Here is a 25,466-nt window from a genome sequence, read left to right as displayed (position 1 = left end):
ACCGCCGTACGCGATTGGGTCGGTGTCCCGGAGATGACTGTTCTGAGCTGCAATCATCACTGTCCGAGTATGCCTAAAAGTAAATAGTAACTTATAGTAACATCTACAAAATAACACAATCATGTCTTTTAAGACCAAGATTTCCTAAGGGGCTTCTAAAATTTTTTTGTAGTCTTAATTAACTCCCTTGTAGATGAAATTAGGATAGCAAAATGAATTTGCAACAAGAACAGAACTCATAGTTGGCTCAAATGCAGGGGGCCTCAAGAGCATTGCCAGCTGATGGGCTAGGGAGGGGCAGTTCATATGGCCAATACCGATGACCCAGGGGAGGGGGAGGGGCATACATTTAGTTAGAAATTTTGTTCTCTAGGGGAGGCAGCTAGGCGGGCCTTCAGCTTTTATATTCCTACTAATATAATGCGAAAGTAACTATGTCTGTAACGTCTTCATGCGCTTAACTTAAACCATAGAACTAATTATAGGGATGAAAGTATGGAGATAGTTTGAGACCCAGAAGGGATGATGTTATTATAATTAGGTATCCTGCCAACGTTTTCGTAGCGCTACACGCGTAGCCGATTCTAGCGTTTTCCCGCTTTGTAGAGGAAAGCGACTTCGAACGTACGAACAGAGCGCCCGCCGAGCGGGTTCCCGGCACTCAATGTGTTAAATTATTAAATTAACCACCTTTTCATAAACAGTCGGCTGTTCGTCGGTCAAAGTAACACAGGCCAGTAGACACATCAATTGAAACGCTGCACCCAGGTATAAGCCATATCTTATCACCGTGCTCATCAAATCTTCAGCAAAAATCTCGCTGAGTATCATCGTCGATTCTTAACTTAGAAACGATCAATAAACCTCTAACACTTGCGAAAGTGTCTTAGGCACTTTCCATGTGAAATAATTTTATGATGTTTATATATAACAATCTTAAGTTTTGAGTGCGTAAAATCAAATAAATTTTAATTTGTTGTTCATCTCACTCGGAAATATTGTTTTTAATTTGACATTGACACTGACAGTGATTGTTTTTTTATGACAGTGTTACCGTTATAAAATAAACGTAAATATAGTTTGGTCAAACCAGCGCTGTGGCCTATTTTATAAAGCTATACTTGGTCAACCCTGGTCAACCAGATCTTGTCAGTAGAAAAAGGCGGCAAATTTGAAAAATGTAGGCGCGAAGGGATATTGTCCTATAGAAAATTTGAATGTCGCGCCTTTTTTTACTGACAAGATTTGGTTGACCATCTACAATAGGTTCAAACCCCGGCTCGTACCAATGAGTTTTTCGGAACTTATGTATGAAATATCATTTGATATTTACCAGTAGCTTTTCGGTGAAGGAAAACATCGTGAGGAAACCGGACTAATCCCAATAAGGCCTAGTTTACCCTCTGGGTTGGAAGGTCAAATGGCAGTAGCTTTCGTAAAAACTAGTGCCTACACCAATTCCTGGGATTAGTTGCCAAGCGGACCCCAGGCTCCCACTAGCCGTGGCCAAAATGCTGGGACAACGCGAGGAAGAAGATAATTTGGTCAAACTAATTTGTCAGTAAATAAGAACAATAAATTATACTCATCCTTTTCTTTTGGGTGCTAGTGCTAGTGTAAGACAAAGATTACAAAGATAGTATGATTCTCTCTATGTTTGAAATGAGACAGTCCTTTGACAAACTATATCACATATAATATAGGTAGGTAAAATCGACTTTTACATCTCTATAAAAACCAACTAAAAACGCACACACGTTTTTACGCACTCATACTGCTCACTGCTCATACACAGCCTCGGCTAAGCCTCGGCTAGTATTATACCTACAATAAAACATGGTTATAGTTTTTCAAGCCATTTCCGTCAGTAGAAAAAAAAACAACGGGTTGCACTCAGGGAGTGCCGGCAGAAGTGAAAACTCAATCACTATTGCAAAATGTCTGCAGCACTAATAATTGAGGTTAACGCCATCTAGCGTTATTTCGTCGAATTACTTGAAACCCCTAAGCACATCACTGTTAGTACTCGAGTTATACTAATACCAGTTAGAGGGAAACTCACTAGATGGCATTTAAATCAATAAAGAAAAACTCAATGACATTGAAGTAACAGTTTTTCGATCAGGTCACGTGTCGGTCTTACGGTCACGTGACACCTGTTACGAGTTTAACATTTTTCCCCATCACAAAAAGTGCACAGCGCAGCGCCGCTAAAGAAGTTTTCACTTGAAAAAAACAACGGGTTGCACTCCGGGAGTGCCGACAGAAGTGAAAACTCAATGACATATTACGTCTTACGCTCTCGCGAGTTTAACATTTTTCCCCATCACAAAAAGTGCACAGCGCCCCTAAAGAAGTTTTCACTTCAAAAAATCATATAATTATGTGACATTTCCGTCTTTGGGTCACAGACTTACATATGTGTATACCAAATTTCAACTTAATTGGTTCAGCAGTTTCGGAGAAAATAGGCTGTGACAGACGGACAGCCAGACACACGAGTGATCCTATAAATAAGGGTTCCGTTTTTTCCTTTTGAGGTACGGAACCCTAAAAAAGCAAAATTTTAAAAGGGGGGAAAGTGCCTTCGGCCCGCCTCACTCTAAATTTTATATCTGCATACATCTAGCAACTATATCAAGTTTAGTGTCTTTTTCGTGTAATTCGAGGATAAGGAATTCATTTCTGTGACTAAATTTTCACTCACCCATACAAAAAATACGAGAAATTCAAAATTCAAAAAAAATCTTTACACTTTTTTTTTCGAAAATCCTCTACAGAATTAAAAGTATGAGGATTTGCTCTAGAAAAAAAATACCTGTGAATAGCCCAGTTATCCTTCTATATAGAATAATAAACTTGTCAGACATTTTTCTTTTATAACTCTCGTTAAAATAAATGTTTTGTGTCGCGCGGCGTACCTGCATTGTAAGAGCGGTATGCAGCTTTAGGATTTTTAAGCAGATTTCTGATAAGTTGTTATTGTTCTGGTTGTAGATTAAATTAATAAATTACTTTTGGACGTGATAAATTAAATATATAAATAAAGATGTTGGGAAAACTTTCGAGCGTTGAGTTATTATAAATGTGATAAAATTTTAACATATTTTTAGTTACCTAGGAGATTTTTTTAAACTTTATTGCATGAATTTACACAAAAAAGTACAAATGGCGGATTTAACGTCTTGAGGCATTCTCTACCAGTCAACCATTGGGCTAAACAGAGACAATATTGGCAACGCCTGCTCAATATTTCCTTGTTTGCCTTATTTAAATCCCTCCGTTACAGCAGGATATGCGCTCCAAGCTTGAAATACGATTTTTTCCCTTTCCACACAAAAAAGAAACAGTGTCGCAACCTGAAAAGGCGTGGAAGAATGGCAAAACTTCTGTCCTTTCTGGTCCTGTAAAATTAATTATAATATCTAGGAGACCGAGCTTTGCTCGGAAAACATAAAAACTCAAAAATGCGCGTTTTCACAGAGATAAGACCTAGCTAGATCGATTTATCGCCCCCGAAAACCCCCATATAGCCAATTTCATCGAAATCGTTAGAGCCGTTTCCGAGATCCCCGAAATATATATATAAATAAATATACATATACATAAATAAATAAACACAAATTGCTCGTTTAAGGGTATTATATTATCATAATATATTATAGATACCTATCTATGCGTTACAAATAAAATCATATTATATTTAAAGAAAGTTTGCAGCACGTGACCAATTGCCCAGATGACCTGTTTCGTACTGCGGTGACATATTTATTTTATTTACAATTAATGGAGGAACTACAAAAGTTACCTACCTAAAGAAGCTGCAATAGCATGGCACAAGAGAAACTGGCGATTCTTTCCTGTGCCAATATGTACCCATAACTCCTGGAGCTCCGGCAATTGTGATAAACATGTAATCAACAGTAGCAGAGATAAACAAAAACGAGATCCAAGTAGCCACGAGGAAGCAGACATGCGCATGATGGTCCATGTCGCTGATGGTGTAGCCCAAGGTCACACAAAAAATATGTTACGCACAGTGGATACTGATGTCGTTGTTCTCACAGTTGCATTGCATGTACATCACACTTGCCGGAGCTCCAGGAGTTATGGGTACATATTGGTACAGGAAAGAATCACCAGTTCCTCCCGTGCCATGCTATTGCAGCTTCTTTGGGTAACTTATGTAGTTCATAGATATATAATTTATTTTACCGTGAGATCGGCGGGGGCAGCAGCCGAGTGGGCTGCAGTTCGCAAGCGGGAGAAATATGAGGTCCTGGCGAACTATTTATTTGTCCCGCTTGCAGTGGAAACCACAGGGTGCTGGTGTGTTGAGGCCAAGGCCTTTTTGGGGGAGGTGGGGAGACGCATGCGGGAGAGGGGTTTGGATCCTCGCTCTGGGTTCTTCCTGATGCAAAGGTTATCCATCGCGGTTCAACGTGGCAACGCAGCGAGCGTGATGGGCACTTTTGCATCGGGGGGGTCGCGGAGCGATTTTATCGGCTAAATTTAGTCTAAGTGTAATTTGTGTTTAATTTTTTAAGTTTTCTTGTTACTTTAGTTAGTTTAGATCGTATGTTTTTTTTTAAGTTACTTTGATGTGTAATTCTGTAAATCTGACATTATATAATAAATAAGTTTATAATACATTGAATGAAAATATATTATCGCAATAACAATTGTAATAACCTTATTTATTTTAAAGGACCAAAAAGGACAGAAGTCATGCCATTCTTCCTCGCCTTTTCAGGTTGTGACACTGTTTTTTTTTGCGTGGAAAGGGGAAAAAAAGCGTATTTCAAGCTTGGAGCGCATATCCTGCTGTAACTGAGGTATTTAAATACAGAAAACAAGGCAATATTGAGCAGGCGTTGCCAATAATGGAAACAATTGTTATTGTCTTGTATGACAAGTAAGAGTCTTACAATATTAGTCTGAACAGATTTGAATTACGAGGTGTGAATTGGTCCCTAGACATTATTTTAACACTATGCATTTTGTTACTGATTTCAGATCAGGTATAAGTGTAAATGAGTGCCATTAAGTACTTTTTACAAAAAGAAATCTCCAGTAAGAGAATCTGTCTCCAACGGAAGATGCGCTACGTAAACATTCTCCGTGCAGTTTACCAAAGAGGCTATTTTTGGGGACAGATGATAGCCCCTCAGCAACAGCTACCATGCCCTGCTGACTGGGGCTCGTCCAAACAAAATGGTTATTGAGAGTATTTGAGAGCCCATATGGACAAGCCTACCTGCGCGCGGCGGCTGCTGCTTGTTTAGAGCTTATTCGTTGCCGCTGCAAAACAAAATGCACAGGGAGGAGCAACTGCATTAAAAAACCGGCCAAGTGCGAGTTGGACTCGCGTTCCAAGGGTTCCGTCCATTAAGTCCGACTCCCGCTTGACTGCACATTTGCACGGACCTATGTGCATTTTTTGTCAGACATATCCTAACTAAATATGTTAATTTTATCACAATTATAATAACTCTACTGGCGAAAGTGTTCCCAACATCTTTATTTATATGAATTAAAAAATGGAAAAATTACTGTCTTTGGTGAGACTTGAACTCACGGCGTATTTTTTAGTATTTTTTCCAATTTTTAATTTATTCTGAGCATAATAGCATCGGTCGCAGACATTTCTGCTTCTTAAAAATTAAATTGTATATATCAAGTCCAGAAGTAATTTATTAATGTTATCTACAACCAGAAGCATAACAAACTTATCAGAAATCATCTAAACATACTTAAAAATCCTAAAAGCTGCTTACCGCTCTTACAATGCCGGTACGCCGCGCGACACAAAACATTTTTTTTAACAGGGTTATAAAAGAAAAATGTTTAACAAGTTTACTATTATATATAGTAGAATAACTGGGCTATTCACAGGTATTTTTTTTCTAGGGCAAATCCTCATACTTTTAATTCTGTAGAGGATTTTCGAAAAAAAAAATGTAAAGATTTTTTTTGAATTTTGAATTTCTCGTATTTTTTGTATGGGTGAGTGAAAATTTAGTTACATAAATGAATTCCTTATCCTCGAATTACACGAAAAAGACACCAAACTTGATATAGTTGCTAGATGTATGCAGATATAAAATTTAGAGTGAGGCGCGCCGGAGGCACTTTTCCCCCCCCCTCCCCTGCCCACCTGCTAGGGGGGACCCCTCGGCAACCGGGCTAAATCAGCTCAGATCGACCCCAGGAACACCTGTTCCAAGCGGTTTGCTTTGTCTCCAAAATGCAAGGTGGTGGACCTTAGATCTCTTGCTAGAACCACGTTCGACGTGTTGCCTCTCTGTCGCACTTGTAAATTCGTACGTAAGTGTGACAGGGAGGTAACACGACGAACGTGGTTCGCGGTAGGCCCTCAGTCCAAATCCAGACAAATACCCTGAGCGTTTTAAAGTTTGGGTTAAGCTTATTGGGGGCAAGTTGGATACCCCGTCAGATTATGAATTTTATAAGAAGAAGAGGGTCAAGAGGATTTGTGATCTTCATTTTACAGATGAACATAAAAATCGCTTTAAGCGACTGAATGCAATAGCAGTACCGACGCTACATACATAGAAAACATCCATGACTCAGCAACAAATGTCCGAGCTCATCACACAAATAAATGCCCTGACCGGTTTTGAAGCCGGGACCATTGGCTTCATACGCAGGGTCACTACGTACTAGGCCAGACAGGTCGTCAAAAGCTGTCCACGATTGTAATTTACATGTGGAACTGAAATTATGCACCAATTTTGGATATGATATACCTTTTGTACAGTCAGCAATAGTATGTACTTATTCGCTTAGCACCTTTGCATACTAACTTCTATGCAGGGAGATTACCTTTCTTTGCAGATGACTCTGCCAGCGCGAGCTACGCGTTACGAGCGCAGGCGTAGCCAACAGCATGAGAAAGATTGTAGGTCTATGTAGTCAAATTGACTACACACAGAAAACCCGCCTAGCGGGTCACGGAATTGAACGCGTATGCAAAGTTTTTTGTTGGTGCAATAAAATTTAAACAATCATAATTTTAATACACTTTCAGGCACAACCACCTTTCAAGATTCTGCTCCTATCTGACATTCAAGCCACCTTTCATTCTGCTGCTTCTACGTCAGGTAAATCACAAACCATCCATATTCATAACTAGATTGTTAATTAAACACTCTACTTTTCATTTCGATAACGAGGAAAGTAAAATGCATGTGATTTAAAAAAAACATGACTGAGTACTGTATACATTTTTATACTGTTTCTAGAGGGTACTTTGAATTAACAATTTAGGTTAAAGAATCGTTATTTATGGAATGGAGGGTTAAAAATCAGAACGGAAATTGCAAATCTATTTAAAACGAAATTTCAATTATTTATATAAAAAAATGAAAAAAAATCGTCCTTGGAAAGTTAACGCATTCACTGCCAGGGGGAGTGGCCTAGGAACAAACTTGTATGACGGTCGACGCACATGTGCGTCAGTGGCAGTGAATGTGTTAATGCTCTAGTGCAGAAACGTATCACTTTCTGCAAACCTTTTAGAACAACAATGACCCTCTTTCAGAGCATGAGAAATGAAAATTATACACCTAAACCTTCCCCAAGAATCACGCAGTCGAGTAAATACTTTGTACAGTACTTAGCTCGGGATTTGGTAGCTGCGTAACAAACCTGTTTTTCCACCCATTGAAAGGCTTTTTTTAAATAATGCGTCGGTGGCAAATAAGCATACAGCCCGCCTGATGGTAAGCAGTCACCATAGCCTATATGGATACCTGAAACTTCAGAGGTGTTACGTAGGTACGTACACGTTGCCTACCCTAGGTAACACTTTTCGCACCCTCGTTGAAATGATCTAAATATGTATATTTAAAATAAGGTTTGTGTGTAAACATACGTTTAATATGTTTTTTCAGGCACCTCCAGCACCCGACATATTTCTCCTGAAATAAACAATCAACCTACCTTTAATTTCGCTACTTCTGCCCCAGATAAATAACGATCCTTTCACTCACGTACTAACTGTACCATTGATATAGTATAAAGAACTGGATACCCAATCAGCCGCCAAAAATGGCCCCACAAAAGTGATGTCAAAACAGATCATGCATTACTTTTTCGTTTAGTCTTGTTTGAAACGCTCAAATGTGAAGTTGTCAACAATTACGAAATGTGCCGTTAAAATATGTAAAAATAACAATGATAAAACAAGGAAAAAGGATGGAATGTATTTCTTTCGGTTAGTTATTTGGATAGCATTACATAATTTATGTAATCTGGTGGTAATTTTATGGTTTTGAATAAATTAATTTGTTAGTACCAAAGAAGGGATGTCAAGGAACAAAATTCTATTGAGTCGATGTGAGGTCAATATTTTTTTATATTTTTATATGGAATTCATAAGAAATAATATTATGTTTAAATTGAAGATTTCCAAGAAAACCTATGCGACGTGCAAAGTGGACTGCTATTTAATTATAGCAAGAGATAGGGGTGATGCAGTTTTAAACAAGGCAAAACGGCACTTGTGTGTTTGGCCCATTTCCCTGTTTCCGACATATACACCACCAATAAGGGCTTATATCGACTAACCGTAAATGCTAAACCTGTCGGAACACAGTGACAACCACAGGATTTTTTTTTTATAAAGTATAGGTAGACTTTATAAAAAAAATCCAATCAGTATCTAAATGTCCCCGTGCACCCGTGCTATGAGTAAATGTAGATCTTAAATACACAGTTATTTAATAAGTAGAATTTATTTCAAGGAAATTAGTATTTAAAGACGTATACTTACGAATTAAAAATTTTATTTGTTTGAATTTGAACCACGAATTAATTTTATTTGAGCTCCCGATTAAATTAAATTTGTTTTATTTATTACTTCAATTTTAATATTTTCCTGTACAGTAATACATATTAAAGTGTACCAAAGTGACTCCATTCGTTCATTATCAATGACGTATAAAAGAGTGGACTCGGCATATTGTTCTATACATGCAATCAGTTATATAAATACCAAGCATTTCGATGCAGAATAAGTAAAAATTATGTTGTCACTTTCTAACTAATATATTTTCCCTTATGTGGAAAAGGATAACAATACTTCAGTGCGTTCTGCTATGGCAACATTTTTCATTTGATGGTCACGTGACATGCCTACTGTGGCCGGTCCGCCATATTCAGTTCACGTTTTCCATGGTACATGAAGCGTCAAAGTGTTCTGTTATTAAAATAAAATATTGGATATTCGGAAATTTTGCGAATATTTCTGTTTAATAATGTGGTGTAGTGGTTAAGGACAAGAAAGGACATAATCCCTAAGTGCAGTTTTTTTGGATGTGGCTCAAGAAAAAAGGAAAACCGGAAAAGTTTGTCGTTGCACCGGTATGTTTACATTTTAACTGAAATATTTGTTATTTCATAGATGACTGCCTTCTTATGGTGTGTATTTAGTTAATAACTAGCCAATAAATACTATTTGCGATATATTGGAATAAATTAAGGATTTATTTTCGATATTTTCGTACTATAGAAATTAGTACATTTGACAGCTAGTGATGTGCTTTTATATCGAATTTAGGAAAAGTTTGGGGAAGTATCTTAACATGTATTTGAAAGATTTTGTATGTAAATTTATATTTTCAATTAATTAGCAAAAATTGGACCAATCTCATTTTACGACGGACGATATCCCTTCGCGCCTACATTTTTCAAATTTGCCGCCTTTTTCTACTGAAAAGATCTGGTTGACCAAGTATATATGTATATACTTAAAACCTGTATCCTGAAAGCGGTTGTACTGAGGGAAAGTAAGTAATCATATATTATATAATATTTTTGTTTTTTCAGGTTACCGAAATCTGAACTGAATGTACGAGAAAAAAATGGTTAGAAACCGTTGGAACAGAAAATATAAGGCAAAACACAAACTCTTGCTGATGAAAAGTGTAATTCAAACTTACCTTGATGTACGTTTCCAATATTATAGAAAAAACAAACGGAAAAAGAATCTTTCTGGAACTACCTGAACAAAGTTGTATTATTCCGAATCAGGGCTATAACTAGTGTTGAGTCGCTCACTCGTGAGGCACCTCATTTGTACCACTCATTTTGTTAATTTGTCGCAGTACTTCGTACCGCAAAAATGTCTTACTTCACTCCTCTATTCATTTTACTTGATTCTAAAATTATCTTTCTCCTAAAAGTTCTATTCTTAACCTCCAGAATTGCACTCCAATTAAATGTTACTATTTATTTATTTATAAAGGAAGTGATGAATACATAAATATGTATATACATTAAATATTTTTGTCGCCGTTGGAATTAATGGAATAGTCGACGCTGAAAATATGCTAGTACCTCACCTCATTTGAAGTAAGACATTGTAACACCTCATTTTAGAAAATGAGGTACTCATACAAACTCATTTTAAATTGATGTCCTACCCATCACTAGCTATAACCGCGAAAATCGAAGTTCGCAAATTGCGGCCATTTTTCTCTGTCATTCTTATTACGCCTTCATTGGAGTAACAGAGAAAGATCCCCGCAATTTGCGAATTTCGGTTTTCCCGGTAGCCCCTCAGAAATGAATAAAGAATATTTTTGTGTATGAATGTTGTTTTATTCTACATAGGAAGAATAATCTTCTTATGTTATATTTAACTAATAACGGTACCCTAGTTCACAATACCGCTAATTATAAATGGTCAAGCAGATCTTGTCAGTAAAAAAAGGCGGCAAATTTCAAAAATGTAGGCGCGAAGGGATATCGTCCCATAGAAAATTTGAATTTTGCGCCTTTTTCTACCGACAAGACTTGCCTGACCATCTATGCATTTATATTAATAATTAAATTGCAACTTTGTGATATCTGCACTATCGTCTTAATTAATCGTAATTAGTACGATTATGAACTAGAGTAGGTATCGATAATGCAAACGGCCGTCATAAAGACTCATAAGCCAACAAATAGCGTTCTCTCAATTATATGTTATCTTAAGTTACAGGCCAACATCAACATTTTTTCTGCTTTGCTTTAAGGCAGGCTTAAGGCTTAAGGTGGACTGGTAGAGAATGTCATAAGACGTATAAACTCCGCCTTTTGTACACTATGTTTTTCTTCTCTTTAAGTGGATCTAATAGGTTTATGTGTTTAAAATGATGACAACTTAGTTTATCGATATCCTTGTCAAATATCAACTTGTCTTCGCAGCACTACAGACCGCCATGTTCAGTTCTCGGCAATATGGCGTCGGCCACACTTTTTTTGTAGGTATGTCGCTTCCATATGATTCTTTTTTCATTGTTCATTATTCTCGTTTGACGTTGTTTGACGTAAATACGTTACGTTTAGTGCCATCGGACTAAATTTTTTAACAGTGTTGGTACTTATGTTTGCAAATTTGACACTTAATGCTTACGACATTAAGCTCTTTTCTGTACGAAACATTTATCTTGACTCAAAATTTACGTAAGCGTTTTTATCATCAATGCAAATGGTGCGAAACGTCATTGGGATCCACATTTCTTGACGTTTTTGTTCTGCTTTGTGTGTCTATTTCTTTTATATTAAGTCAGTGAACTGTACTAATAAAAGTAGGTAACTCAGAGTGATGTCTCAGTCCATCTGCTATCATTTCATGGCTTACTTAAGATGCAATAGAATAATAAGAACGTGTGTGTATGTGTGTGTACGTATACGTATGTGAGAAACATGAATAGAAAATATTTGTTAGTATTTATTTTTCTGGAGTCTCGATAGAATTCTAAGATCTCCTAAGTTCTGAAGTACGCGCGTAAACAATGATTTTGTATATTTCTTTGTATTCTTCTAGTGACACCTGCCACACAACATTCTGAGATGCCTACCATCAACAACATAACTACTGCAGAGTCTTCTGTATTGGCAGAACATAATTATAGTGGGATGACCCGTTCGAAAAGAAGGACATTAGATCACGGTAATTAAAAATATTTATAAGTTATAATGCCATACTGATTGTGTATATCAATATAATGTAGGTACTTAATAGGTTATATTTATTATGAAGAGATCGATTCGATCTGATGATGAAAACCAAAGCTGAGCATAGGAACTAGGTAAAAAATAAATGTAACTCGTAAATATGGTGTATTTATAATTTTCTCAATCAGTGAAAGATAATTGTAGAGATAAAAATACAGTCGGTAATAAAAAAATGTATCAATACTAAATTTGATGACATAACAAACTTTTCACCACACCAGCTAGGAAAGGCTTACTTTGCACTTCAAAAACGGATAGCTAAATTGCACTTTGCTATCAGTAAATCACATGTGAGGCAAAGTAATCAAATGCAAATTTTGAGTTGTTTTCTTATGTTTGCTGGTAGAATTGACTTTTAATTGATGATTTTGGATGATAAATATTTAATAACATTCGAACATTTGAATGTGATTTGGTTTGATATTTTACATTTAATATTTGCTTCGGGTTGGTGTGGTGAAAAATTTTGTGTTTCACTCGGGGGCAAATTTTGTTTAACCCTCGTGCTTTGAAACCCTCGCAACTCTCAAGAATCTTTCGCTTGGTCGGGTATCAATATTAGCACGAGCGGTTAAACAACAACTTTGCCCCCTTGTAAAACAAATAACTATAAATGTATAGTGACAAACCAAAGCCAAAAGTTATTAAAAATTAAAGGTACTTAATATTATAATTCTGTTTTCTTTCAGGTTCGAAGAAAATTGAGGTGCAGCTTAAGGTAAAACAATTTCAAATGGAAGTTAACCGTTTGCGCAAAAGGGAACTTTCATACAAGCAACGATTGGAACAAGCTCACCAAATGTACCAGACAGTAGTGCGGCACATGACGAAACCAGCTCGGCTTTTAGTGAACATGCAAAAACAATCAACGAAGCAACCTAAAGGACGACGCTATTCATTAGAAAAAAAATACTGACAATGTCGCTTTACAAAAAGAGTCCAAAGTGCTACTGGCTGATGTGTGAATATTTTTCACTGCCATCTGGCAAAGCCATTAAACGCCAAATTAAACTGACCAGTGGCATAAATACAATTATATCCGAAGAAATTAAAAAAAAACAATGGCTTCAAAAGAACCTGCTGACAGACTGTGTAGCCTAATATTTGATGAAATGTCTATTACGCCTCAAATTCTGATGAGTTTTTCAATTCAGCTGGTATCAATGAGATTTTCGAAACTTATTTGCGAAATAGCATTTGATATTTGTCAGTCGTTTTTCGGTGAAGGTACCTACCGATATAGTTTACCCTTTGGGTTGGAAGGTCAGATTGCAGTCACTTTCTTAAAAACGAATGCCTACGCCGATTCATGGGATTACTTAACAAGCGGATCACAGGCTCCCATTGAGCCGTGGCAAAAAGCCCGGATTACGCGCGGAAGATGATGAGGCAGTACCTTTCACGTCTCCAAACTAAGGGCTCATGTGTGAACTCGTATAAGATTTTAGTTACATTGCGGACCATTAATGTAACATCAATTCAGCCGACCGATCAAATAACGCAATGTAAGGAAACTCGCATGCGAGTTCTCGCACCGTCTAAATGAGCCCTTAACACTTTCGGTGCCAGCGCTTGCTACGCGCTACGAGCGTAGCCGATAACATGGGAAAAACCGTATGTAGCGAAAATCGACTACGGATAGTGCACCCACCTGGCGGGTTGTTGACAGTGAATGCGTTAATTTTAAACAACCGATTGCCAATAATTCAGTTTTCTAGGTCAAACGGTTTGGGCTGAGCTTTGATATTAGTCAGTCAGGACTTTACAACATACAATAACGTTATGTTTACCCAGGTATTGGCTCCTGTACTTGTATCTGTTGCGATGTTTTCTTTTACGTTTGTATAATATAGTTTATTACAGCATACAATAACGTTATGTTTACCCAGGTATTGGCTCCTGTACATGTATCAGTTGCGAAGTTTTCTTTTACGTTTGTATAATATAGTTTATTACAGCATACAATAACGTTATGTTTACCCAGGTATTGGCTCCTGTAGGTATTTGTATCTGTTGCCATGTTATCATCATGTAAATGTTATATCACTATGTGTAGTAGATAAACTTCTGTATAGGTAAATGTGACTTGTGTAATAAACTTTTGAATTTTAAATTATGAAATATCAACTATCTTTTCTTTCCCATTTATACTTTACCTTGTTATTTTATTTTATCCGGTATTTAATAAGCTACTTTATTATAATTTTCTTGTTAAAATCATTCTTGGATATCATTGTATTTTACTTACGTTACCTGTTGGACTTTAAAATATCTGCTTGCCAATATATACCTATAGCAAGCAAATATTATAATAAAGTTGTTGATTAATGGGTAAGAAGAGCAAAACTCTTGATATAACAAATTATATATGACCCTGTTTACACATTGATTAATGTTTAGTGTGAGTTTATACATTTGTAGCAAATGTATGAACTCATATCATTGATATAGTATAAAGAACTGGATACCCAATCAGCCGTCAAAAATGGCCCCACAAAAGTGATGTCAAAACAGATCATGCATTACTTTTTCGTTTAGTCTTGTTTGAAACGCTCAAATGTGAAGTTGTCAACAATTACGAAATGTGCCGTTAAAATATGTAAAAATAACAATGATAAAGCAAGGAATAGTAGTTTATGCAACAGTGATATAATAAGGGTTCTTAAAATTCAAGGGTCGAAGTTACAAAACGAGACGTAGTCGAGTTTTGTAAAAAAAGACCCGAGAATTTTAAGAACCAATTATGAGCTGTTGCATACATTACTTTTTCTATGACAGCTGCAGCAAGAGTTATTATTAAAAAAAAAGAGATTATTAAAAAAAAAGAGTTATTATTTAAAAAAAATTGAGTTATTATTTAAAAAAAAAAAGAGTTATTATTGTAAATGAAAACATACCTCTTTCAATCAAGATGATCGGAACTTGTATCTTTAAAAAAAATAAAGCAGTTGTATTATACTTATAAGATGACTGCTAGCAGTCATCTTATGAGCCTATAGACAAAGCATTCAAATGACATTGCTTTAGATATCACTGTCAGTCATTTAATTGACACATTTAAGTGCTGGAGTAGAAAAAAAGGATGAAATGTATTTCTTTCGGTTAGTTCTTTGGATAGCATTACATAATTTATGTAATCTGGTGGTAATTTTATGGTTTTGAATAAATTAATTTGTTAGTACCAAAGAAGGGATGTCAAGGAACAAAATTCTAATGAGTCGATGTGAGGTCAATATTTTTTTTTATTTTTATATGGAATTCATAAGAAATAATATTATGTTTAAATTGAAGATTTCCAAGAAAACCTATGCGACGTGCAAAGTGGACTGCTATTTAATTATAGCAAGAGATAGGGGTGATGCAGTTTTAAACAAGGCAAAACGGCACTTGTGTGTTCGGCCCATTTCCCTGTTTCCGACATATACACCACCAATAAGGGCTTATATCGACTAACTGTAAATGCTAAACCTGTCGGAATACAGTGACAACCACAGGATTTTTTTTATAAAGTATAGGTAGACTTTATAAAAAAATCCAATCAGTATCTAAATTTCCCCGTGCACCCGTGCTATGAGTAAATGTAGATCTTAAATACACAGTTATTTAATAAGTAGAATTTATTTCAAGGAAATTAGTATTTAAAGACGTATACTTACGAATTAAAAAATTAATTTGTTTGAATTTGAACCACGAATTAATTTTATTTGAGCTCCCGATTAAATTAAATTTGTTTTATTTATTACTTCAATTGGTTTTCCTGTACAGTAATACATATTAAAGTGTACCAAAGTGACTCCATTCGTTCATTATTCTCGTTTGACGTTGTTTGACGTAAATACGTTACGTTTAGTGCCATCGGACTAATTTTTTTAACAGTGTTGGTACTTATGTTTGCAAATTTGACACTTAATGCTTACGACATTAAGCTCTTTTCTGTACGAAACATTTATCTTGACTCAAAATTTACGTAAGCGTTTTTATCATCAATGCAAATGGTGCGAAACGTCATTGGGATCCACATTTCTTGACGTTTTTGTTCTGCTTTGTGTGTCTATTTCTTTTATATTAAGTCAGTGACTCATATTAAACATTAATCAATGTGTAAACAGGCCCTGTAGGCTTGGAGGATACAACTAAACAGAGTAGCCATTAACAGGCTTTCCCCTCTGTCGAAAATAGGCGGCCAACGGTCATACACAATGTATGGACTGACGTTTATCTGACATGGCTATTTTTACGTTACGCATACATTTGACGTTCCCCTCCCCCGCAAAAATCGGCAGACGGTTTTGTACAGAAAATTACAGACATGGCGTCTCCGTTTGATTATATCCTCCAAGCCTGTAGGTATGAATATTGACGTTAATATTGTGTGTTCAGATTTACAGATGGCGCTTCATAATGGATACAAAAAAGTTCCACGAGAGGGCTCTCTTTCTCATATATATATTATACTACTCTTTGGTGTAGTATGAAAAAATTAGTTCCAGTGAAATTCCGCAACATGGCGCACCCTCAATAGATCCTGGTTCACCTATACAAGCGGAAGACTATGAACCCTATGTGTTAGAACGAGACAGAACTATTATATAATCTGTGACGAGACTTCCGCTTGTAAATTGTAGCTTTACAGACAGACAGACTTACAGAGTAAATTGGCCTAGCGGTAAGAGCGTGCGACTTGCAATCCGGAGCCCGCGGGTTCAAACCCCGGCTCGTACCAATGAGTTTTTCGGAACTTATGTATGAAATATCATTTAATATTTACCAGTAGCTTTTCGGTGAAGGAAAACATCGTGAGGAAACCGGACTAATCCCAATAAGGCCTAGTTTACCCTCTGGGTTGGAAGGTCAAATGGCAGTAGCTTTCGTAAAAACTAGTGCCTACACCAATTCCTGGGATTAGTTGCCAAGCGGACCCCAGGCTCCCACTAGCCGTGGCCAAAATGCTGGGACAACGCGAGGAAGAAGATAGTTTGGTCAAACCAATTTGTCAGTAAATAAGAACAAAAAACTATACTCATCCTTTTCTTTTGGGTGCTAGTGCTAGTGTAAGACAAAGATTACAAAGATAGTATGATTCTCTCTGTCTATGTTTGAAATGAGACAGTCCTTTGACAAACTATATCACATATAATATAGGTAGGTAAAATCGACTTTTACATCTCTATAAAAACCAACTAAAAACGCACACACGTTTTTACGCACTCATACTGCTCACTGCTCATACACAGCCTCGGCTAAGCCTCGGCTAGTACCTACAGTAAAACATGGTTATAGTTTTTCAAGCCATTTCCGTCAGTAGAAAAAAAAAACAACGGGTTGCACTCAGGGAGTGCCAGCAGAAGTGAAAACTCAATCACTATTGCAAAATGTCTGCAGCACTAATAATTGAGGTTAACGCCATCTAGCGTTATTTCGTCGAATTACTTGAAACCCCTAAGCACATCACTGTTAGTACTCGAGTTATACTAATACCAGTTAGAGGGAAACTCACTAGATATCATTTAAATCAATAAAGAAAAACTCAATGACATTGAAGTAACAGTTTTTCGATCAGGTCACGTGTCCGACTTACGGTCACGTGACACCTGTTACGAGTTTAACATTTTTCCCCATCACAAAAAGTGCACAGCGCAGCGCCGCTAAAGAAGTTTTCACTTGAAAAAAACAACGGGTTGCACTCCGGGAGTGCCGACAGAAGTGAAAACTCAATGACATATTACGTCTTACGCTCTCGCGAGTTTAACATTTTTCCCCATCACAAAAAGTGCACAGCGCCGCTAAAGAAGTTTTCACTTCAAAAAATCATTTAATTATGTGACATTTCCGTCTTTGGGTCACAGACTTACATATGTGTATACCAAATTTCAACTTAATTGGTTCAGCAGTTTCGGAGAAAATAGGCTGTGACAGACGGACAGCCAGACACACGAGTGATCCTATAAATAAGGGTTCCGTTTTTTCCTTTTGAGGTACGGAACCCTAAAAAAGCAAAATTTTAAAATATAGGCTATCTTGAGTTATCAACAAAGGTACTAGAGTCCATATATATATTATACTACTCTTTGCTAGAGTCTGTGCGGAAAGACTCACAGCACTCAGCAGCAGCAGCAGACTCTAGGCAAGACAGGTCGTCGAATGAATAGGGAATATTCTACGCGATATATTATGACTTCTACTTACTTTTTCTACGAATGCTGGCAGATTGGATCTGTCTGATTTGCAGAATGTCACGTCCACGAAACTGTCACGTCACTTAGTGAACAACAAAATGAAATAAATTGATAAATTAATCAAGTGCCATGTTCATATAACTGGTGTCAGTTATGTTCCGTCTGACCATATCCCTGATACGTCGAGGCCACGCCAGACGTATGTTTCTCCACACAAAACCAGAAATTCGTCCAAAGCAACCTGGGAAAAAGGGCAAGTTTCAAGTCACCATCATAGGATTAAATCCAGTCGCTCAAAGTCTTTCCCTGCTGCTCAAGAACCATCCTCTCGTGAGTCGGATAGTGTTGTACGATCGACCAAAGTATACTTATGGCGTAGGGCTGGATCTATCACATATCCCGAGTGGGTCGATCGCGGAGGGTCGGGCGGGACACGTCGGACCCGCGCTGCTCAACGCTGATATAGTGTGTCTGGCGTGCGGAGACCTCAGGAGACCTGGTCAGACGGACTATGATTTATTTAAAGTGAACGCAGATCTCCTCATCCATCCTATACAAGAACTCTGTCGACTCTGTCCCGACGCATTCGTAGTAGATCTCACCGAGCCCGTCAACTACACGGTCCCGCTTATCAGCAGAATCATGGAAACCGCAGAAGCTTATAACAAAAATAAAGTGTTGGGCGTTACGGGCGTCGATTCTATGAGAGCCCGAGCTCGTCTACACCGGCTTTATGATATTCCGGAGCTATTTAAAGATATCCACGTGCCAGTTGTCTGCGGGCATTCCGCTAGCACATCAGTTCCGCTAGTATCGCATGTCAGGCCTTGGGTCAATATCGACCCCAAAGGAGCCGCAAATATCATAGAGTTTGTAAGGGAGTCGGCGAACGGAATGCTGCAGAGTGGCTCGTATCGAACTGGCCAGCTGACCGCGTTCGCGGGCGCGCAGACGGTCTCGGCCGTCCTCAACGCGCTCAGCGGCACGCCGGATGCGCAAATCGCGTTGGTGGCCAATGACGCATATAAGACCAAATTCTTTGCGAGTCTTGTGAAAATCAAAAAAGATGGTATATCCGAAATATTGGACTTTAAAGTCATAAGTAACATAGAACAAACATATTTGAATCAATCGATAGAAGAACTAGCGTATGACGTAGATGACGCTGAATTCTACTATAAAGAAATTTGTCACAAATTAACATAACAGATGAGTAGATGACCATCATCATCTACATAGTGCACTAACATGGTTTGTCGCCAAATTACAAATAGGTACTTAGCTAGAGTCTGTGCGAGAAGAGAAGAGTCGTGAAATGTATGGGCTCCCTTACATTCCACGACTCTTTCCGCACAGACTCTATACTAGAAGCTATCGTGTTTAGTTTTAAGTAGTTTTAACAATAATTTGTCAGAAACTTCTGAAAGTAGATGACTTTCAATAGTTGATTCGTATTAATTTGTAATGTACCCAATTAGAATAAGTCTGCCAATTAATCCCATTTCAATAAAATCATTCGTTTAAAAAACTCTTTTATTTGACTAAGGACCAGGGCTTGTTAACGTTACCAATTCACATTATAAAGTAACGTTACTTAACGTTAAAATCATAAAAATACCTTATTACCGGTAGTAAATGGTAACGATACTTGATAACTTAACATTATTATAACGTTAGCTAGTTAACGTTAATTTTACCGGTAATTTTACTTTTTATTGCAGGGCTTGTTAACGTTACCCAATTCACATTATAAACTAACGTTACCAAACTAACGTTAACACTATCATTCTTTAAGCTGATATTTGCTTGTAATTTCATACACAATTTTAAGGCCAGTAGACCTTATTGACCATAAATACGGCAGGGCTTCTGTCAAATTGAAATAGAATCAGTCAAAATACATTAAAGATAATTATGTACGTTAGTAAAACTCAACTTTAATTCTAGTAGTTAGAGTTCATAGTCTTTTGTCATTATTCTTTATGTTTATCAAATGAAAGAGGTGGTATTCTACTTGTTTAAGATCTTTGTCCAATATGCATTGCGTCTCACTCTCTCATTAAGCAAAATGTAAGACGCAAATACACAATGGACCGAGATTGGACAGATAAAATACCACCCGGCTGTGTCGGAATATATTTGCCAAAATAAGAAGGTTGCAAAACGTCATAAATTAGTTTGTTAAATATGATGGTATAGCTAATTCGTTACTTGGTCGGTTTATATTAGGTACAGGCGTCTTTGATATAATATACGTCAAGATTATATAGGTTGGATAATGTCTTGATTTTTTTTGTGAAATATGGAGGTGTTGCTGAAATGTAATTTAATCGGATTATATTAAATGAGACACCTATTTATTGATGTTACTGCTTGCTTGTAAAATAGTCTGGTCAGCACAGTTCATAATGTATGAGAGCTCTACATGAATTCTCACACCAGAGATTTTTTGAGATGTGATAACCTATGTTGCAAATACTATATCTAAAAAGAAATCTCCACAAAATATGTCACATTCTTTTAATAAATCCAAACTATTATTAAAATACAAAAAATATATCAAAACATGAATCCGACACTCGAGATTTTTTAATATGCAGTTCTCAAATATATACTCATTATGTATTTATATTTTCTCCCAGCTTGACACCAAAACCAGCTCCCAATAATTTTCTTTATTAAAAATATTTTTTTTCATAAAAATAACAACTAATGTGTACATAAAAATTACATGTTAATTAAGCTCTGTATATTTACTATATCCTACAAAAAAATCTCTCACGTAAATTAATCCATTTAATTACTATTAACCATTTTTGTTTTGAAAATGTTTCCGTTGCTTCGAGAAAATGGTCAGTGGGTTTGTTTTTCACTTTCTCAAATCTCTTTCTCATGTTAGTGTAACAACAAAAAATCTCCCACGTATATGTAATACATATTGTATGGAATAAAACCATTATTAAATCATCCAAGCTATTTAAATTACCCTAAATGGCGGGTACTGATTCACTGTAGAGAACGTTTTATCGACTTCCATATCTCCGTCTCACTTCAATGTTCGCGGCAGACGATCGTTCCGCTTCAACAGCCGAGAGTTCGCGATCCGGTCGACCGTTAATTCTCCCATGACTATCTTACCCAGTTTCATCGGTATGCGTTGCGCGCTTACTTAACACACCTCAGGCCAAGCTCCTATAAAACGCGCAATGCATGCATACATTGCGGTATCTTCTATATGTCACATATGTCAGCTATGAGGCTATGAGGCTATGACATGGCTATGACAGACTGTGGCAGTTAGTTCCAAACAAGTATACAGACTTGTCTACCCACCATAAAGTTTAGCGTAAAGAGAATCCCACCAAAAACATTTTCATGTAAAATGTTGCCAAGACGAAACCATAAGGCTAGCACTGACAAAAAGTTATCAGATCTCTTGTAGAGCCAAGCTTCTAACTCTACAAGCCCTAACTTCACAGACTCTACACCTTAGTCAAAATATGTGGCTTGACCGTTTCGTCCCATGGGCGTGAGGTGAAAAATGTATTCACTATTCATTATTTTTTATTATAAAATAATTCTTGTGGTAACGAAACGGCCAAGCCACATATTTTGACTAAGGTGTAGAGTCTGTGAAGTTAGGGCTTGTAGAGTTAGAAGCTTGGCTCTACAAGAGATCTGATAACTTTTTGTCAGTGCTAGCCTTATGGTTTCGTCTTGGCAACATTTTACATGAAAATGTTTTTGGTGGGATTTCACATCTTTTTGTAAGTTGCTTATGACAATCTTCCATCTCCTAATTTAAAGGGTTGCGGGTGATTTACTACTAAAAATCCTGAAATACGTACCTGGGGGCATCTTTTATACAATCTGCTTTTTACTGGATTCCCCATACAAACTTCAACCCCCTTTTTCCCCTAATGCCTTTTTCCCCTAATGCCTTTTTCCACCCCTTTTCACCTTTACGGGGTGATTTTGGGGTTGAAAACTTATTCTATAATCTTCCCCATAACAATAACTATCTACATACCAAATTTCAACTAAATCGGTTCAGCGGTTATTGATTTCCCATACATAATTCCACCCCCCTTTTCACCCCCTTAGGGGCTAAAAATTTCAATTTTTTGAATTTTTTTGTTATTTGTGGACTAATACTATCTTACATACCAAATTTCAGCTTCCTAGGACTTCAGGAAGTACCCTAGAGGTTTTGATGATCAACAGTGAGTGAGTGAGTCAGTGACGAAATCGGGGTTTTTTAGACATGAATAAAATCTAAAGTATAAGAGCTATGCAATTGAAAATTTTTATGCTTAATAAGTTTACTATTGACATCATATTCCGAGAGTTTTGTTTATCTGATATAATCCAAACCCAAGTTATGAGGGTTTAAAAAAACGACGAAGCGCTTCGAGAAAAGGTAGGTAGTGCCCTTGCGCTTCGCTTTGCTCGTCTTGGCGGGGGCACTACCGTGCCCCCAGATATATCACTCCTTAGTGAAAAACCATACGGTTTGTGCGAAGTTGAGCGTTATGTCAATGCTAATAAAGATGATGGTTTGACTTACGGAAATGAATAATATAATATCATTTTATTTTATATTTCCAATTCCCGTTTCATTTACACCCAATATTAAATCTTTTTCCGTAATAAAATGCGTATATAATTACTGTCATCATCTGTATTTATTTTATTTCTTTAACCCCTTATTCATAAACGCGCTACAAACTTCAATTAGCTAATAATAGTAATAATCGTTTGTCCTTATCTGTCACTTTAACTTTTGTATTTGTAAGTAAGGGATAAACATAATTGAACTAAATCAGGCCCGTAAAGTTTATGAATAAAGTGGTTAATCTTTATTGCACAAAAGAAAAACCTTATAGTACAAGAGGCGGACTTAATGCCATAAGGCATTCTCTACCAGTTAACGATGGCTTGTCCTCCGGGCCATTTGATCGATGACCTCCTTTGATTATTTATTTTTAATGGACGCCAAAATCCAGACAGGAACTTCGATTTTGACATTTACCACAGTAATGCAGTCGGTAGCAATGTCGCGCTTCAAAATTGCTGCAGTCGACTGCATTGCTGTAGAAAACGTGAAAAAGGTCATTCAAAGGGTAATAGGGTTATTGTCATATCTTTAGAGGATATGATGGTGTAAATCAAATGCCCAAATACATGCAAAATTAATTTAATAAGAAAAGGTATAGTTTGTACAAAGATCGGAATTGAAGTGAACGATGACAATTAAAAAATGTTCGAAGCACTGTAAGCGCCTGACGATAGCTATGAGCAAATTTCACTATACACACTTATCACTGTCGCTTTGACATAGGCTCCAAAGCCTGTACATACTCCCGGCCGTTGAAAACTCGCTTTTCAACCTCGAAGCTCTTCGGCTGTCGGAAGCTTACACAGACGCACAAGAGAGCGGCGCACACAGCCTCTGTTTGTGGTGACGTCTGCCACTCTGGCTAATCCATCGGACCCAGTGATGAGGCGTAGAACACGGCCGAGCCTCCATGCCAGAGGGGGAGAGTTATCTTCTGCCAGAAGCACCATATCTCCGACGCTCAGTTTGGCAGCATTGCTCTTCCATTTAGTCCTTTGCTGCATCTCTGATAGGTAGTCGCGCTGCCATCGCTGCCAGAAATGCTGTTGTATTTTTTCCAGGCGTTCATAGCGTTGGAGGTAGTTTTCCTTAGAGTCACCCAAGTATTGCGCTGGTGGAGCAGTTAGCGGCCGTCCGATAAGAAAGTGTCCGGGGGATAGGGAAAGGAGGTCATTGGGACACGACGACAACGGGCATAATGGCCGACTATTCAAAATAGATTCCACCTGTGCAAATAAAGTGGAAATTTCCTCAAAGGTGAGGTGGCTATTACCGATAACACGCTTTATATGATGTTTAGCCGATTTGACGCCGGCTTCCCATAGTCCACCAAAATGAGGAGTGTAAGCCGGAATGAACCTAAACTTTATAAGGTTTTGACTTGCAAAATCAAAAAGAGGTTCTTGGTTTTGTTTAATAAATGACCCTAATTCCCTTGCGGCAGCTACAAAATTAGTACCATTATCACTAAAAATCTCAGTTGGTCTGCCTCGGCGCGCTATAAAGCGTCGAAGAGTCATTATGAACGCATCCTTAGTTAAATCGCTAACAGCTTCGAGGTGGATGCATTTATAACGAAGACAGACAAACAAGCACAAGTAACACTTAATCAAACGACTTCCACGGCCCTTGCGATTAATAATAGTAAAAGGACCAGCGAAGTCCAGCCCGACTGACAAGAAGGGATAATCGGGAGTAATCCGTTGGGATGGTAAGTTACCCATTTTAGGTTGTAGGGTTGTACCTCGTAGACGTCTACACCTAACACAATTATTTACAACACGCCAGGCTAGGTGACGTCCATTCACTGGCCACACTGTTTCTCTTACGGTTGAAAATTACAGGAGAGGACCAGCGTGCATATTGACGATGTGTTCTCTTTCGAAGTAAAGCCTTGTTAGTCTATGCGATGCATGAAGCAAAATGGGGTGTTTTTTATCAAAAGAGTAAAAATCTGTGGCGTCTAAGCGCCCTCCAACACGCATTATCTTATTATCTAAAAATGGGGACAAACACAATATTTTGCTTTTATTGCTTAAAGGCTTATTATTTAAAAGTGCTTCATATTCTTCTGAGAAAGATTCACTTTGAGCAATAATGCATAACGAATGCCAGGATTCACGCAATTCGTCAGCTGTTAAAATGCCAGTACGTTTGATACTATTTTTTGTGTTGAATATGAATCTTTTTACGTAAGCAAACGATCTGATAAGTCTATTACAAGAAGAGAATCTTTCGATATCAACTATTGGCTCACTTACTACTGCGGAATGCACTTTCAACTCAGGCAGTGGTTCGGAATCTTTAATTTTCAAGACAGGCCAATCGTCTTCATTTTTGAGCAGAAAGTTGGGACCTGACCACCAAAGATCCAATGACATTATGCTTTTTGGGTCAACACCTCGCGAAATGAAATCTGCGGGATTTAAATCTGTAGGAACGTACCTCCATGATTGAGGCGAAGTAAGCTCTACTATTTCACCAATACGATTGGCAACAAATGTTTTTAGTCTACTAATATCACCCTTGATCCATCCTAAGACTACGCTCGAGTCACACCAATGCACTATTCTATCTGGCTTATATCTGAGAGACTCTAACACGGATTGTGTGAGCTTGGCGGCGACCAGCGCTGCACACAA

At 37.4% G+C, this 25,466-nt stretch overlaps 1 protein-coding gene across 1 annotated transcript; it reads left to right on the top strand.

Annotated features, from left to right (window-relative positions):
- The first annotated feature begins 18,267 nt into the window (after nucleotides 1-18,267).
- Nucleotides 18,268-19,413, top strand: LOC134662870 (malate dehydrogenase-like). The gene has a single exon (XM_063519178.1). It carries the CDS (start codon nucleotides 18,360-18,362, stop codon nucleotides 19,410-19,412), a length of 1,053 nt encoding a protein of 350 aa, XP_063375248.1. The 5' UTR covers nucleotides 18,268-18,359; the 3' UTR covers nucleotide 19,413.
- The last annotated feature ends 6,053 nt before the right edge of the window (nucleotides 19,414-25,466 follow it).

Source organism: Cydia amplana, chromosome 3 (assembly GCF_948474715.1).
Source record: "Cydia amplana chromosome 3, ilCydAmpl1.1, whole genome shotgun sequence".
In the NCBI taxonomy this organism is placed as follows: domain Eukaryota; kingdom Metazoa; phylum Arthropoda; class Insecta; order Lepidoptera; family Tortricidae; genus Cydia; species Cydia amplana.
Note: the sequence above shows the minus strand (reverse complement) of the source record. Positions and strands in the feature narration are given on the sequence as shown.